The following is a 15,296-nucleotide window of genomic DNA, read 5'->3' as shown; positions in this document are numbered from 1 at the left end:
CTGCGAACCATTGATAATTACTCCTTTGGTTGTACACCTACCTTATTATAATTTCATCTAGGCCCCATTTCCCTAGTTTACTTATGAGAATGTCATGCGAGACGGCATCAAAAGCCTTACTAAAATCAAGATAAGGTCTCTTCTGGCCTTAAAATCTATGAGTCACAGGTGCTTCTGAGGAGGTTTGGACAAAGCTGTCCCGCTGGCCATATAGAGTCTCTTCTCTTGCTTCAGGATCTTGTCTCTTGCCTGAGGTCTTCATTGGCAGATTAAAAGAACTGTTGGGTTCCTTGCATCAGCAGGTGACTTTTCCTGGCAGTGATACTCTGCAAGAACTTGCAAAGTATTTTCTAGGAGCTCAGCTGTGATTTCTATTTCCCTGGCCGACTCACTAACTTCAAATTGCTTATTTTTCTTCCACTCCTCCCTTCACCTCCCCTATCTTTTGTTTCAGGTAAAAATCCCATTTCCCATTTGTTCAAAGGTAGGGTGATCAGACAGCAACTATGAAAAAACGAGACAAGGGGTGGGGGGCAATAGGTACCTATATAAGAAAAAGTTCCAAAAAACGAGACTGTCCCTATAAAAACGGGATATCTGGTCACTCAATCAAAGGTTCTTTGGTGACCTCTTCCAACTTTCACTGGCTACTTCCCAAAAAGGTGTGCTCTTGTTGCTATGGGAACTGAAGTAAAAACCAGAACTCCAAATACTTCTGGCACAGTTTCTGTCCTGAGGACAATACTGCCAATAAGGCTGATTTACTTAAGCCTCCTATCTAGGTTCACAAACAAATGGTAAATGCCAAGGAAGTTCTTGAACAATCAGAAACAATCCAAGAAAACAAAAAAAATGATTAATCCTCTTCTCAAATTAAAGGAAAAAAAAGTCTTCAGCCTGACCTGGAAGACTGACACCTAAATATATATAGAGGAACTTCATTTCATAGCTACCTATAAGGCACCTAGCAGATCCCTGGTTCTATAATATCCTTTTACAATTACTTCTATTATTTGTAAACTTGGTCTAAAAAAGTGCCATTTGCTTTAAAGATGTGTAAGTGTAAATGCCTCAATCTTAAACCACAATACAACCAAGCAATGCTTCTGTAAATGAAATTCTAAATGTAGCTTTTCTTTGACAAGACTGTTTAAAATGCACAGGACTTTCTTAAATGCATCGGTCCTGCACAGAGAACAGAACTGATTATGCATATTTCCATGACTAAGCCTGGAAACTCTATAGTCAAGAACCCTGTGGAGAGATTAGCTTCACCTCTACAAGCTCTTAAGCAAAAAGAGATTTAAAATAAAAACTGATACATAGAATCCTCACCTTATTACACGTAAAGGAGAGAGGGGAACAAAACAGTCTATAATCCGCAACATTTTCCTCCTCATTAACTTTTTTAATTTAGGGAAAAGTAATTAGTAATGTGCTATTATTACTGTTCTTCACTATATTCCCACTGACTAACGCATTTTATTTTTGTCTGAGAAGTCTAATCTGCATTTTCAGATTCTTTGATAAATTTAAATATAGTCAAACATAGCCTAGCTGCTTACTGGTGAACAGGAGTATGGTATGAATGGGTTAATCCCGCTCCCTCCCCAACAACATCCTTATACTTTTCAAATGTTCCTTCACAGAATTGCAAAAATCTTCCATCTTGCCCCTTTGCCGCACCTAACGCAGATCTCTTTTTTTAACATTTGAACTATGTGGGATGCACATCTCTTCCTCAGCTCCTTTAACTACATCACAGGACCTAGTGTATAGTTTCAAATGATCAAGCAAGTGGGAAGCTGAGTGACTGCAGATCATTAGGGATTAATTCCCATTTGAAGAATTGTATGTTTGGTAAGAAACATTTAAAAGGATCCCCTTGAAAAGATGGACAGCAACTAACTAGTCGCTCCTGGAAGGAAGACTTGTGGTAAATACATGCAAGCCAAAAGACAGAAGTGAAATTGGTGGGACTGACTTACAGACCAAGGTTCTGCTGATAGATCTTCCCCAGTAGCGGAGTCTTCACAGCATATGCTGCTCACAACTTCCGCTCTATTGGGGCACCCGGACTGCCAAGTACATCCTATAAAGTTGCTAGGGACTTTCTAGGGTGCCTGGGAGATTCACTCACTCAGTATAACTCTCCTGCAGTCTCAGCTGCAACCTAAAAGTTGCCCTCCTCTGGCAAAACCACAAGACAGGGTGGAGGTGCCAATAACTGGCTTGATACAAGTTGGTGTATCCCTCCTCCTTTTATTTCTGTGCCAAACATTTAAGTTAATTTTGTACTTCTTACTAAGAAAATTTTCTTAGCCATCCAGGCAATCAGCACATCATATTCCAAAACTAACATCAAGAATACAATTGAAGTTTGATGGGTTTTCTAGTTCTCATAACATGCTTGAGATATACTCTTTTGTTCACAATAGCAATGGAAAATCTTGATACAATTGCACACCTCTGTTTAGTATCATTTGTATATGCAAGGTATATTAGAAAAAACTCTATATGCAGACCTTAAGTTGTTCATCCACAACCCTCGTGACTTCCCCAGCCATGGATTCCAGTGTCTCCTGTATCGGATTGGATAATGAGCCATTCACTCCTGCCCAAGAAGCTCCACCGAGATGGTACAGATTTGGTAATAGCTGTAGGATAGATATTACAACTTTTAAAGTTAGCTTTCAGCCAACTACCTTCAAACCTGAACAAACTGATGGAAATGACTACATTCATTTAAATATTTATTAAAAGTTCATTTTTTTAAATAATAACCAGTTCAGATAATCTGAAAAACACTCTCATGTGATATATTATTATAGGCTCTGGAAAAAGAGAGGGACTTTGTATGTACTTAAGTGCTTTGCTGAATCAGGGTTATAGTCTTTTATGATGATTTTTATACTAGCCTCCTCAGCGTAACCAACTATTAAATGCTCAGAAGGGCTTACTGTTTTGGAGTTCTTAGCATCCCGCATAAGCCTTTCTGCAGATTTCAGGTCATCCTGTACCGCATCCACAGCACAATTTCTTAAGGAGTTGAGATGATCTTGCACTTTAACACATATTCTGTCAATCATCTACTCAGAACAAAAATAAAAAATGAAGAGGAAATAGCAGATGTAAAAACAGACAAGGGGTTAAATTGCCAAGAAGTGTACCTGAACAAAAAAAAGTTAAATATTAGTCTTTGTGGGATTCAACCTAGATTCCAAATCAAAATGAAGATGGTGGAAATTGCTGTTGGAATGCAAAAGCTCTAGAAATGCATGATCAGAGTCTGTGTGTACACATATGTTCCTGGTTTAAAGAATTTATATATATTTCTTACTATAGTAAAAAAGGTTCAAACAAACCACTGCCATATTCTTTATTAATTGTTTATTATTATTAATTTTGTTTTCCCCCACAGCTGTAAATTATCTTTTTAGGGCTGGGGTGGGGCTGTTTTGTTTTTTGACATGGCAAAAACATTACTGACCGACCTTAAAACTGAATTGTTCCAAAAACTTGGACAGTAACACTAAGCTCCCCCTACAACCAATTCAAACAAAGCAATGATTTCTATTGTCTGAACAAAACATTACTGTGTAAGCATTGAGAATTTCTTTAGCAAACTAGAGATTTTCAGTCACAAAGAATCATTTGGGATCTATGGCTACCAAAGCAGAAAGCTGCACCAGATCTTTCACAATGCACTATATCAAGCTTTAAATATTTATTTGTATCACATGCTCAATACTTGTTTTCAACACAAAAAATATTCCAAGCACAGAGTGGGAAGGTAGTGTAGGTGTGCCTTTATGAGATGCGCAAGACAGACCAATATGCCTGGCAGGCACGAGCGAGGACGTGTTTTGTTTAACAAGCACTTGTGACAAAAGGAACTGGGGGTGGGGCCACGAAGCACTTATAAAAGTACATAGGCAATACAGACAGTTTAAGTGAATTCATTAAAATTGGCTATTCATCTAACATGTTGAAACTCCTACCAAGTACATGCATGATCATGTTATATTTGCAGTTTGAAAAATGTTGAATCTACAACTAGTACAGCAGTGTGTCTGCAGCATCTTCCTTCTTCACTGCTTTATAGTGCTTCTCCTCTTCGAAGGGCTTACGAACAACTTAATAACTGTTAGACTGGGGGGAAGTTCCATTGCTTGGATAATTTAAAAACTGGACTGGACAAATCAATGGAGAATATACTGGGGGAATAATCATGCAGTGACACAGGATGAACTAGATGATTTACTCCTGATCACATATCATATAGAAGTAATTTATATATAGCATAAAAATAGTGAAGGTTAACTCCCTGGAGGTTCTGTAGTTACACACATTTTTATATATGGAAAAGTGTGTGCGCTTTTATTCTGGGGGAAAAAAGGGGAAATGATTAAGTTGTAAAAAGATCTAAACAATGTCACAGGAAAATATTTACATGAAAAAGATGGTAATGGAATAGATGAATGACAACTAAAATAAAATAAAAAGGCATTGCCTTTGCAGTTTTTAATACCAATACATCCTTGTGCATCATTTTCTCTGTCAAGAGGGTGGAAAATTGTTTCAGGCTCTAATAATACAATGTTGTCACATCTACTTTGTCACATAATGGAGGGAGAAGAAAAAACTTCAGAATCAAAAGTCAGAAAAAGATTGTAAAGATAACGCAAGGAGAGGCAATCGTTTTACTGATTTCACTAAGGATTAGAACAAGTGCCCCCTCCCACCCCTGCTCCCCTTTCCTCTAAGCTGCTCTGCTCCTCCATTTGCTTTGGAGTTTCACTGAATACCAAGCAGGTTAGACAGCTTCAAAGTAAAAGCCATTTTGTCACATCCAGTTTCTGCCACCCTGCTCTGGTGGTGTATAGGGGATGTAAACAGCCTGTAAGAAGCCAAGACAGACTTGCCTGGGGGTGGGCACTGTGTTGGGCTGCCAAGGATCACCCTACACCCCCTTTGCTGGCCCTCCTGCAAGCTCTAGTGTAGGAGGTACACCACAGTGAGAGGCGCCAGAGTTATAGCACTTGCCATCAAAGCCACCTTGGCTTCTGTTGCACTAGAGCACCACTTATAACTTCCTAAGTTACACCCGGGCCTTTTTAGTCCATGCAGCAGCCCAGAACCTGGAGGGCACAAAGGGAGCTTAAAGTCACCCTCTTCCTCATTTCCCCTACAGAGAACGTGACACTTCCTCTGTCTCTCGCGTTCAGTTTAGGTTTTTGCATAGCATGTGTCCGTGTAGTACGTAAGTGCTTCCGCAAAAACATGGTTTTTCTGCAGCTTCCATAGTACAGAATTTGGCAGTGACAACCTTTTTGAAAACCAACCAGGCTGTAAAAGCCAAATGCTTCTTTCAGTTACACGGATGTAAATAGAATAATTTGGCCCCGAGGCAGCTGCTTAACACTGGAAGAGCTATCAGCAAAGCACAAGGCTCTCACCTGTTGTGTGGTGCTGGTGACGATGCCCTGCTGCAGCCTGTATGCCTGCTCCTGTAGGTATTTTCTGGTCTCATGATTACGAAGCAAGTAGTTTTCTATCTAAAAGTAAAAGTCAGATTAGGATACTGCTTCTACTCTCCCCATCTTTCACTTTCAATATTGTCAGTATGTTAAAAAAAACAACAGGATAAGAGAAATAATCACCTTTTAATACAATTTTGCTCATAGGACTTAAATTTTATTCCATAGGGCTCAGCACTGAGCAGCATGTATGCAAACATTCTCTCACTTGCAAGGCTCTGGCTACAACTATGTCTAATGATTTCTGGGCTTATTTCTCTCTTTCAAGTGAACTTTTACTATCTAGGCGCTGATTCAGAAAGGTAGTTCACCATGTGAGTAGTCCCACTGACTTCAAATGGGATTGTTCACTAATTTAAACTTAGGCATGTGCTTAAGTATGTTGCTGATTTGGGGGCCTTGAAGAGTTATAAAATTGAGAGCTATTAGGAGCAAATAAACAAATACACCTCTACCCCGATATAATGCGACCCGATATAACACTAATTCGTATACAATGTGGTAAAGTAGTACTCTGGGGAAGACAGGGTTGGTGCTCCGGCAGATCAAAGCAAGTTTGATATAATGCGGTTTCACCTACAACGTGGTAAGATTTTTTGGCTCCCGAGGACAGTGTTATATTGGAGTAGAGGTGTAATAAAACACTTAACCCTTTATCCACCTCAACATATACCTAACATTTTTCCATGTGATATTTAAATATTCTATGCAGTCCTCTGCAAGTAGGAAACAAAGTGACAACATATTTTCATATCACACAGATAAACCTAAAAAAAGCTATCGGGAAAAGTGTGAACAAATAAACTTGCAGAAAAAAACAAAACCTGCTTATATAGGTACATCTTTTTATAACAGTACTTCTATGCTACCATAGTTAGAGCTCTCAGCTGTGCCAAGATAAACCCCTGCTTTACAATACTGTATAAAAGTCATTGATTTCAAGTTACAAAATTTCTATCAAGCATCCTGGTGCATGAGCATTTTTTTGTTTAAAAAACAAAGCGACAAATCATTAAAATATCTATTTGGACCTTAATTATTGGCACACTAAAATGTCCCCGTGACAGTGTACTCCATAATGCTCTATGGAAATATGCTTATAGATGTAAATATGACATAACTGGAATATATTTTATGCTAGATATGCCATGTAACATATCTCTGCAAAGGTTACGATCTACTGGATATATTTATCCTATTTGTATGCATGTATCATTTTTGTATTCAAAGTTATGAATATTGGCTGTGGACTTGTTCGATTTTAAGTAGCCTTAGTAAGGCATTTGGGTCAGCCTCTAAAGAAAGGAATTTGCAAGTTAAGTGTTTCTTGATGGGGCACTTAACGGACAGTGGATCTTGGAAGACTCTAATCCATGTAAGAAGTCTACCTGAGGATGTTCAAGGTAGCTTGTGAACAATGGCTGCCACCTGTAAGCTCTGAGTCATGCCTGGACATGTGGCTTGCCCATGTGACTCCAAAATTGCATCTTGTAGCTGGGATTCTACACTGGGGAGGGAGGGAAACTACTCACAAGAGAAAGTCTATTTAAGCCCCTGGAAACCCTCAATTTTGTCTTCAGTTGGCTCAAGAGATAGCCTCTCCACCCCCAAAGGATACCTGAAAGAAACTGAATTAAAGAACAGTAACCACGGGGTGGGGATAGGGGTGGGGGAAGTGTGAGTGATTGCTGGACCCAAACTAGGAGGAGGCTAGTCTGTAAAAGAAGCTTACCGGAACATCTCTGAGGGTGAGATGTCATCTGTAATCATTGTCTTACTGTATTAGGTTTAGACTTGTGTGTTTTATTTTATTTTGTTTGATAATTTACTTTGTTCTGTCTGTTACTTGGAACCACTAAAATCCTATTTTTTGTATTTAACAAAATCACTGTTTACTTATTAATTAACCCAGAGTATGTAATAATACCGGGGGGGGGGGCGCAAACAGCTGTGCATATCTCTCTATCAGTGTTACAGAGGGTGAACAATTTATGAGTTTATCCTGTATAAGCTTTATGCAGGGTAAAATGAATTTATTTGGGGTTTGGACCCCATTGGGAGCTGGGCATCTGAGCACTGGAAACAGGAACACTTCTTAAGTTGTTGTCAGTTAAGCCTGCAGCTTTTAGGTGACATGATTCAGACTTGGGTCTGTGTTTGCAACAGGCAAGTCTGTCTGCCTCAAACAAGGAAAGGTTCTGGAGTCCCAAGGTGGAAGGGAAAACGAGCTCAAAGGTAGTCTCAACACCTCTGATGGCAGTCCCAAGGGGTTTCTGTGATCCAACCCGTGTTAGTCTCATTTTAGGTGTTTGCTTTATAACATCTATAAGTTGTAAAATTTGCCTTGGTGTTTCTTTACCTATTTTGTTGATGCAGTCTTCTTGATATGGCCAATTATTCATTTTTGCACATTTAATGTTTGAAAGTTGTCTAAAAGGAATGAACTATAATTTTTCTCTCTCTTTAAAACATTGTCTTTAACACCATGATGATCTATACTAGACATTAAAAGCATATAAGATACTATACACATTTCTTTTACAACTACTCAATCTACTGTGAAAGGCACAAACGACAACTTAAAGGATAATGGATACTTTAAAGTAGAGATGGGTCAATAACTAATTTGCCAATTCACTGTCAGTTCTGGAAAAAAAGTTCATATTTGATGAAACAAAATTCCATTATGAATGACCACAAATAGGCATTGGGCCAGGGAAAAAAGACCAAAATGACTCTAGCCTGGTGGTGGGAAACCCATGTTCAAGTCCCTGCTTCAACAACTAATTATTTATACAAAGCGAAATAGTTTCAACAGGAGATTGAGAGAGCCCCACTCAGTGACTTGGGAACTCTCCTGCAATGGTGGAGATTCAAGTTCAAATTCCTGCTCACCTAAGGCAGAAGTGGCAACTGAACCTGGATCTCCCGTATCTCAGGTGAGAGCTCTAACCACTGGGCTAAAACTTATAAATTGGCCACCACCACCTTTGTTTTGTGGATGGCATCTAAGTCCCCCCCAAAAGCATTTGGGCCAAAACTATTCAGTGAATTCATGTCAAATTTGCAAATAATTTAGGATCCACCAAAACAGCATTTTTCAACAAACCATTGACCTGAAAAATTTCACCCAGATCTACTTTAAAGGTGACTATACTTTTTTGTTTCTTCATGATGTATAAAAAAAAATCCCTGAAAAGTTGTTTAACAACAAAAGAAACCAAACAAACGGTTAACTGAGAAAAAAAATACATTATATATACAGTGCATAAGTAAGCTGTAGAACTCATTGCCACAAGATAACATTGAGGCCAAGGGCTTCATTAGATTTTAGAAAGATCTCGCTTTCTCTTGATAAAAGGAATATCCACTGTTATAAAAATATTATAATCTGTCTAATGTAAGGGATATAAACCCATACGCTTCAGGTTTTAAAAAAGAATTCAGATCATCCAAATACATCATAAAGGTATTTTTCCTTTGGAAGGTCACTTCTCTGCAAGCTTTTTGGTTCATAAGGATCACATACTTACGTTACTTAATAACAGCTTTTGAGAGTTTTTATGCCTCCACCCTTATTAAAAAGTTGCAGACCATGTTTTTTTCCTGATAGACAAGATGACTCCTTTAGAGCTTGCATGACTGACTGTGTTAAAACCCAGTTGGTAGATCTATAATCCATGAGATTTGGACAGCTACAGACAATTTTTTGCCAACATAGTTCTTATCCAAAAGATCACTTCAGTTACATTAATTTTTGAGGATGGTGTGTGTGTGTGTGTTGTGTATATGTAACGTGAACACATCAAGTAAATATGCTGATATCTATCCATTAAATGAAAAACGAGTTTACATTCCACAACAGCCTCTCTCAACCTTTTGTGTCTTGTACTGTGCTGAGCACTCTCCACGCTTCAACAGCAATAAAATGCACATAACTATCTGAATTCATAGAAACATGCACACATGCCAATTTCTAACCATATATGCGCGCGCGCACACACACACACATTGTTTAATCAGTATTTCCTTATTTTGTGGTTCTTTGTTATTTAGCCATTGCATTCTATGGCTCTCAGTTCAAATGAATCTTTTTGAAAACAGTCTTCCATGCAATTATGATTCTAGATTATCATAACCTGTCCACATGTTCATGTGTGTCCATGTAAATAAAATACTCAATCAAGCAAAGAATTCTTACTCAGCCAAGCATGAATTCACAACCAGTTGAAGTTATTACTCATTTTTTCTGAGACTGAATTGTATATGCAATACCTTTTGCAGCGCCTCTTCTGTTTTTTCAGGATTTGTTTTAAGTGCTTGAGAAGCATCATTCATAGGTATTGGCATGAACCTTAAAGTATAATTCCTAAAACAAGACAAAAAACCAAATCTTTACTGTAATGAGAGATGGTAATCTAATTACTACATATAATTATAAGGAGAAAAGTAGCAAATAAAATCAGCTCCTAGTTTTTTTGCCAATAATTTTTTCCCTGATTTTGCAAACACTTGCATATGTCTGTAACTTTACTTTGTGAGTAGCCCACTAAAGTCAAGCACATGCATATTTGCAGGAATGGAACCTTACTCTTCTTTCTAGTTAGACAAAGGGAGAGATTTTCAAAAAGACACAATAGGCAGTTAGGTATCTAACTGCCTCTGAAAGTCAATGGGAGCTGGACACTTCACTTCCTTTTGTGTCTTTGAAAATTTTCCTCCTATATCTAATTAGAGATATAAAGGTATTTATACAGTAGGTAAAGATATGGACATTCAATGGGAGTTGGATGATTATGCTGCCGTTTATATTATTGAAAAAAAACTTTCCCCACGGGGGATAGGTTACCTTTTTTCTACTTACAAGAAAGATCAGGAATTATCAGCTCCTACTGAATGGAGATAATCAGAAAGAAAGAGAATTCTACAAACTGCTTTGAAATTTACTATTTAAAATATTACTATATATGTAGCTACTTGAGCTACAACAAATTGCTGCATTTTTCTTTAATAGCAATTGCCAAAATGTATATAGCATCAACTACAGCTCAGTATTATTTTATATAATTATTTCCTACATTTTATTGAGTTATCTTTCAAAAGAACAGTCCATACCACAAAAGCTTGTGTGTCTTCATATGCTACAGAATAGTCAATAACTGGTCGTCCATCAGGCTGGACTATTTTTAAATGTCAGAGATAACAGAGCTCAAGATGGATAGTTGCTATGGAAGCTGTTGATTGCCTGACAGGTGAAAGTACCTGGCAGGGGAAAAAATTGCCTTTTTTTTTAAAAACATGTGGATTTTGAGCAGCCGTTTGTCATTTAATATAGCATGTTCAGTGCAGTCTATAATTACTAGCTCATATACTACAATCAATAAGCAAAGGCTTGAGCCTCTGGACATGAAAAAGATATGAAGCACAAGGAGTCTCCATGGGCATAATCATGAAGCTAGAACTTTAGATGAACAGCATCCTATGAAAAATTCTATAATCCATTTATTTCCCGGCACACAAAATTTTTCTGGAATGTTAATTTATTTTCATCTCTGAATTAATCTCTAGGGGAAGAAAAGAATTTAAACTTGCATGAAACTTTGCTCATCAGAACAACCAATATTTATCCTCATACTCTACTTCTCTTTTCTTGGCTTCCTTTGAAGTCTTAAACATCCCTTCATGCTTGTTATTTTCCTTCTTAAAGCTCCATTTTTCTCTGACAACAAGAACAGATTTCCCCTAATAGCTCATTAATTCAATAAAGTCCAGTTCCAGGTTTAAAACGGGTTGCTTTGCTTATCCGGTGTATTATTACGCTCCCTACCAACAAAACAAACAATTCTTTTAATATAGGTTTAAAGAGAAGCACTCAAAGGCCAGAAAGTGCTGAAGTGAAGGATGCCCATAGAACCTTATCTGCCCCTTTGTATCACACATTACAACAATCTTACATGACATTGTCATATGGGATGTTTTCTCCAGGACTCCTGCTCCATACTGCACAGTTACTGCAATAACAGTTTAACATCTTCACTGTTTATTCTGCTCTAACAGGAATAGGTTTATGGTCAGTTTATACTTCCAGTCTTGTGATCTGAACTTGATACCACAGGCAAGGGAAGAGTTCCAGCTCCCCAGGGTACACACAGCACTTGCTCTCGTCCTGCACTATTAGGCTTGGAAGTTGAGATATTTCTATTATAAGTTCTTACAGAAAGTCCTATAAAACGGAGTACCATACATTTCTACAGAAATTTAGGCTCTGATTCAGCAAAGCACACAAGCCAATGCTTAAGTTCTACTAAAGCCAATGGAACGTAAGTATGGGCCTTGTTGAATGGGGATAGACAACTACATTCTTAGGTGCTTTATTGAACCAAGGCCTTAATCGAATTCTAGAGAAATTACTCAACATTTTATATAAAACTTAACAGACAATGGTATCCTTTCTGAATTTCTTTTGATTGAACCTATAGAATTGCATAGCAGAAACATCATTTTCCCAGGACCTTCACATAAAAGGGGGAATATATATGTAATTTTGATGTTATAAAAATGCATGTGTTATATATTGCTTTCCTTCCCTATCTCACGCAATTAGACGCATGGTACTACGGAAGCATGGCTTTGCCAGTGTAGGGATACAAAAATATAGTCTCAACAACATTTTTAAAAATATCTAATATTTTTACAATACATTCTGTTAAGGGTGGCATTTATCTTCTCTGAGAAAATTAGCAACGTCTCCTGTATTTCTGTGAAACATATGGAGGAAGATGTTCCCAATATGTCATTGAGATGGATTTGTTTAAAGGTGAATTGTTTTCAGCAAACATTGACAGAAATCCCAGTCTTCACAGTTTCAAGCTTGACTGTTCATGAGTTGGGTTGTGATACTGTCTGTGGTATTAAAACATTAGAGATGACAGATGATGACCTAAGCTTCCATGCTAAGTAAATGAGATGTAACCTCTATAAAAAGCAAGGGGACGCTATCTGCCCTGTTTAGTTTTCCTGTCTAGTTCATTTCCTCTCGCTTTAGGATCCCTCTTCTGTTTATTTACTTGAGCATATCTGAAGGGGAAAATATTACATATTTTTCCTTTCAGACTTCTCCTATAAATACATGTTCCTGCTCTATAAAGAAGAAAGGTCTGCAAGCTGATAAATGGCCTTTCCAAGTTCTGTTAATTATTCACTAATATCACTGGAATCACTCCAAAATTACTTTCTTAATTATAGATCATTCCTATGAATTTCCTCCATCAGTAGAACTGACTCCATTTTGAAATGAAGCAGAAACTGAAACAACTGAGGGAAATGAATGCATCCTATACCAATAACAGCAAGCTGGTTGATGAACTCAACTGCAAGAATTATGATTCTACAGAGGATTAAGATACTACCTCAAACAGCTGTACATTTTTGCCAGACATCCAGTCTGGAGACTAGTAATTGTCTATTATCTTCACCTTCAAAAGAAACTCTTGTTCTCCTGTCTATAGGATCTAATGATATGAAACAACTCCCAATGCTGCTTAATTTAAAATCTGCATTTTTCCCTGAAAAACATAATAATCACATACAGAAAAGTGACAGAGATGGATATTGATCAAAGTGATTCAGCCTGTCATTGCTAATAGATGCCACTGCATCAGTGATCTCAATGATCCCAAAATTACACACCTTCATAGGGATTATAATGAACAACTGCAGTTCCTGAGACTCTCATTATTAGCTTTTACTTGATGACTACACAGACCAAAATGCTGATTTTATGGTGATGACTACTGGACACAGAGTTTCATTCAGACAACTAATTGCTTTTAAAGCACAAATAATGACTGCTAAGAACATAGATCAATGGCAAGAAAAGAATTTATACAACCCCCTCCACATTTTTAACATTATTATATAGTGCCTACCACTGGAGCATGGAAAAAGGAACAAAAGAGCCATTTCCCTCCCTTTTGAGCTCAGTGTGAGTGAATTCATCAGCTTTACTTTAGATTTAGTCTCAAAAGGCCCAAAAATGAGAGGTGCTGAGCATCCTTAAATCCCATTGTCTCCCAGGTGAACTGCAGCTGCCCAGCACTGTTAGGAGATATTTCTTGATTTCCTCTCGCATCAGTTATCTTCCTTTAAACTTACTTTTCCATTGCCACTGCTATGTCCTGGAAGCCCTGTGCGGAGATATTATTCTTATCCCATATTACGGTTCTGTTGGGAAACAAAATTATACAAAGGTCAGAGTCTGAATTAATAAAAACAGCTTCCCTTTTTAAACAAACTGAACAGAGTAGCAATCTATAATGCAGTTTTGTATTGTAAGGTTACACAGTTGTGTGCGTCCAAAAATACACAGTAAAGGGCAAAATCATTTAGAAACATAAATTTAGCTACTCATTAAAACCTTAAAATATCAGAAATAAAGGACAGAGTTAGTAGGCTATTCTGTCTACCTTGCTTCCAATGTAGAATTGATCCCTGCATTATATTTTCTATTTGTAATAAATCAAAAGCAGCAACCTCACTAAAAATGACAACACACATTGATTGCTATTAATTTAAACCTACAGAGTCAAGAGATTTCTCAGTTATAGTACCCCCACCTCCACCAACTTTAAACTTTCCTCTTTGCAGATATGCACTGCAGTAGCCTTTCATTACAGCAGGGGTTCTCAACTTTTTTATTTTTGAGACCCCCCCCACACAACATGCTATAAAAACTCCATGGCCCACCTACACTGCAATAACTGGCTTTCTGCATATAAAAGCCAGGGCCAGCATTAAGGGGTAGCAAGCAGGGCAGCAACCGGGGCCCCACGGCTCAGGACACTCCCTGAAGCTGAGTTGCTCAGGCTTCTGCTGCAGCCCCGGGTGGCAGGGCTTAGACTCTCTGCCCTGGGCCCCAGCAAGTTGAACATTGGTCCTGCTTGGCGGACTCCCTGAAATCTGCTCATGGCCCCCCCGGGAAAACCAAGAGGAGCCACAGAAGAAGCAGTTCTGAAATCTTGTTAGTTCTGAACTTTAATTAAAAGGATTTAGATTTTGCTTGAGGTATCACGAAAGGATTGTACCAATTCTTATTCTGTCTAAACTGGTTCCTCCACCCCTAGCTGTGATGGGTGTGGTCGAATGATTTACATTAAACTTGAGATAGTCACCTTAAAGGAGAATTTCCAGACTTCTGTGGTTAAAAATTCTCATAAATAAATGTATTTATTTGTACAGATTTTTGCAGGGAGAAAGTACTTTATTTTTATTTTAAATAAAAAGGATGGTGATTGGGAAACTGATAACCCTGCAACGTGACTTCCCTAACAGTTGCATAAGAGAAAACAGGAGAACGGGAATGCTGGCAACAGGCATTATAACATTATTAAACATACAATCTTCCTAATGCGAATAAAGTTTTCATACCTGAGCTTGGTGTTTATCTGCAGGGCTTTTGCTAGCATCTTTGCTCCCATGTCTCCCATTCCGTTTCCACTAATATCCACTTTTGTAAGAGAAGTATTGCTGCCCAATGCATTGATAATTATGGTAAGCTCAGTCTTCAGCTTGGAATCGGCCAGGGATAGTGACTGCAAAGGCTGTGGAGTATATAAACAATGTAAACAACGAACAAGAGCTGAGAATGCATTCTAGTATACATCAACTAAAAGAAGGTTCTTACGGCTCCCTTACAAGTTAGTGAACCTCTCAAAGGAGTGGGGTGGAGGGCAGAGGGAACACTATGTATCAGATTCA

General features: G+C 38.0%; 1 protein-coding gene across 4 annotated transcripts in view; it reads right to left on the bottom strand.

Annotated features, from left to right (window-relative positions):
* Positions 1 to 15,296, bottom strand: part of CARMIL1 (capping protein regulator and myosin 1 linker 1) — a 282,448-nt gene that overhangs the window by 73,016 nt on the left and 194,136 nt on the right. For all 4 annotated transcript variants that reach the window (XR_012655331.1, XM_075062881.1, XM_075062880.1 and 1 more), the window contains exons 21-26: positions 14,967 to 15,139; positions 13,695 to 13,763; positions 9,816 to 9,909; positions 5,460 to 5,558; positions 2,961 to 3,089; positions 2,526 to 2,657 (exon numbers count right to left, since the gene is read on the bottom strand). Coding sequence is in view for 3 of the 4 variants with exons in the window: in XM_075062881.1 (XP_074918982.1) it covers positions 2,526 to 2,657; positions 2,961 to 3,089; positions 5,460 to 5,558; positions 9,816 to 9,909; positions 13,695 to 13,763; positions 14,967 to 15,139 (696 nt within the window). In the remaining variant the exon portion in view is untranslated. The remainder of the gene's footprint in view (positions 1 to 2,525; positions 2,658 to 2,960; positions 3,090 to 5,459; positions 5,559 to 9,815; positions 9,910 to 13,694; positions 13,764 to 14,966; positions 15,140 to 15,296) is intronic.

This window comes from Chelonoidis abingdonii, chromosome 2, assembly GCF_003597395.2.
Source record: "Chelonoidis abingdonii isolate Lonesome George chromosome 2, CheloAbing_2.0, whole genome shotgun sequence".
Lineage (NCBI taxonomy): Eukaryota > Metazoa > Chordata > Testudines > Testudinidae > Chelonoidis > Chelonoidis abingdonii.
Note: the sequence above shows the minus strand (reverse complement) of the source record. Positions and strands in the feature narration are given on the sequence as shown.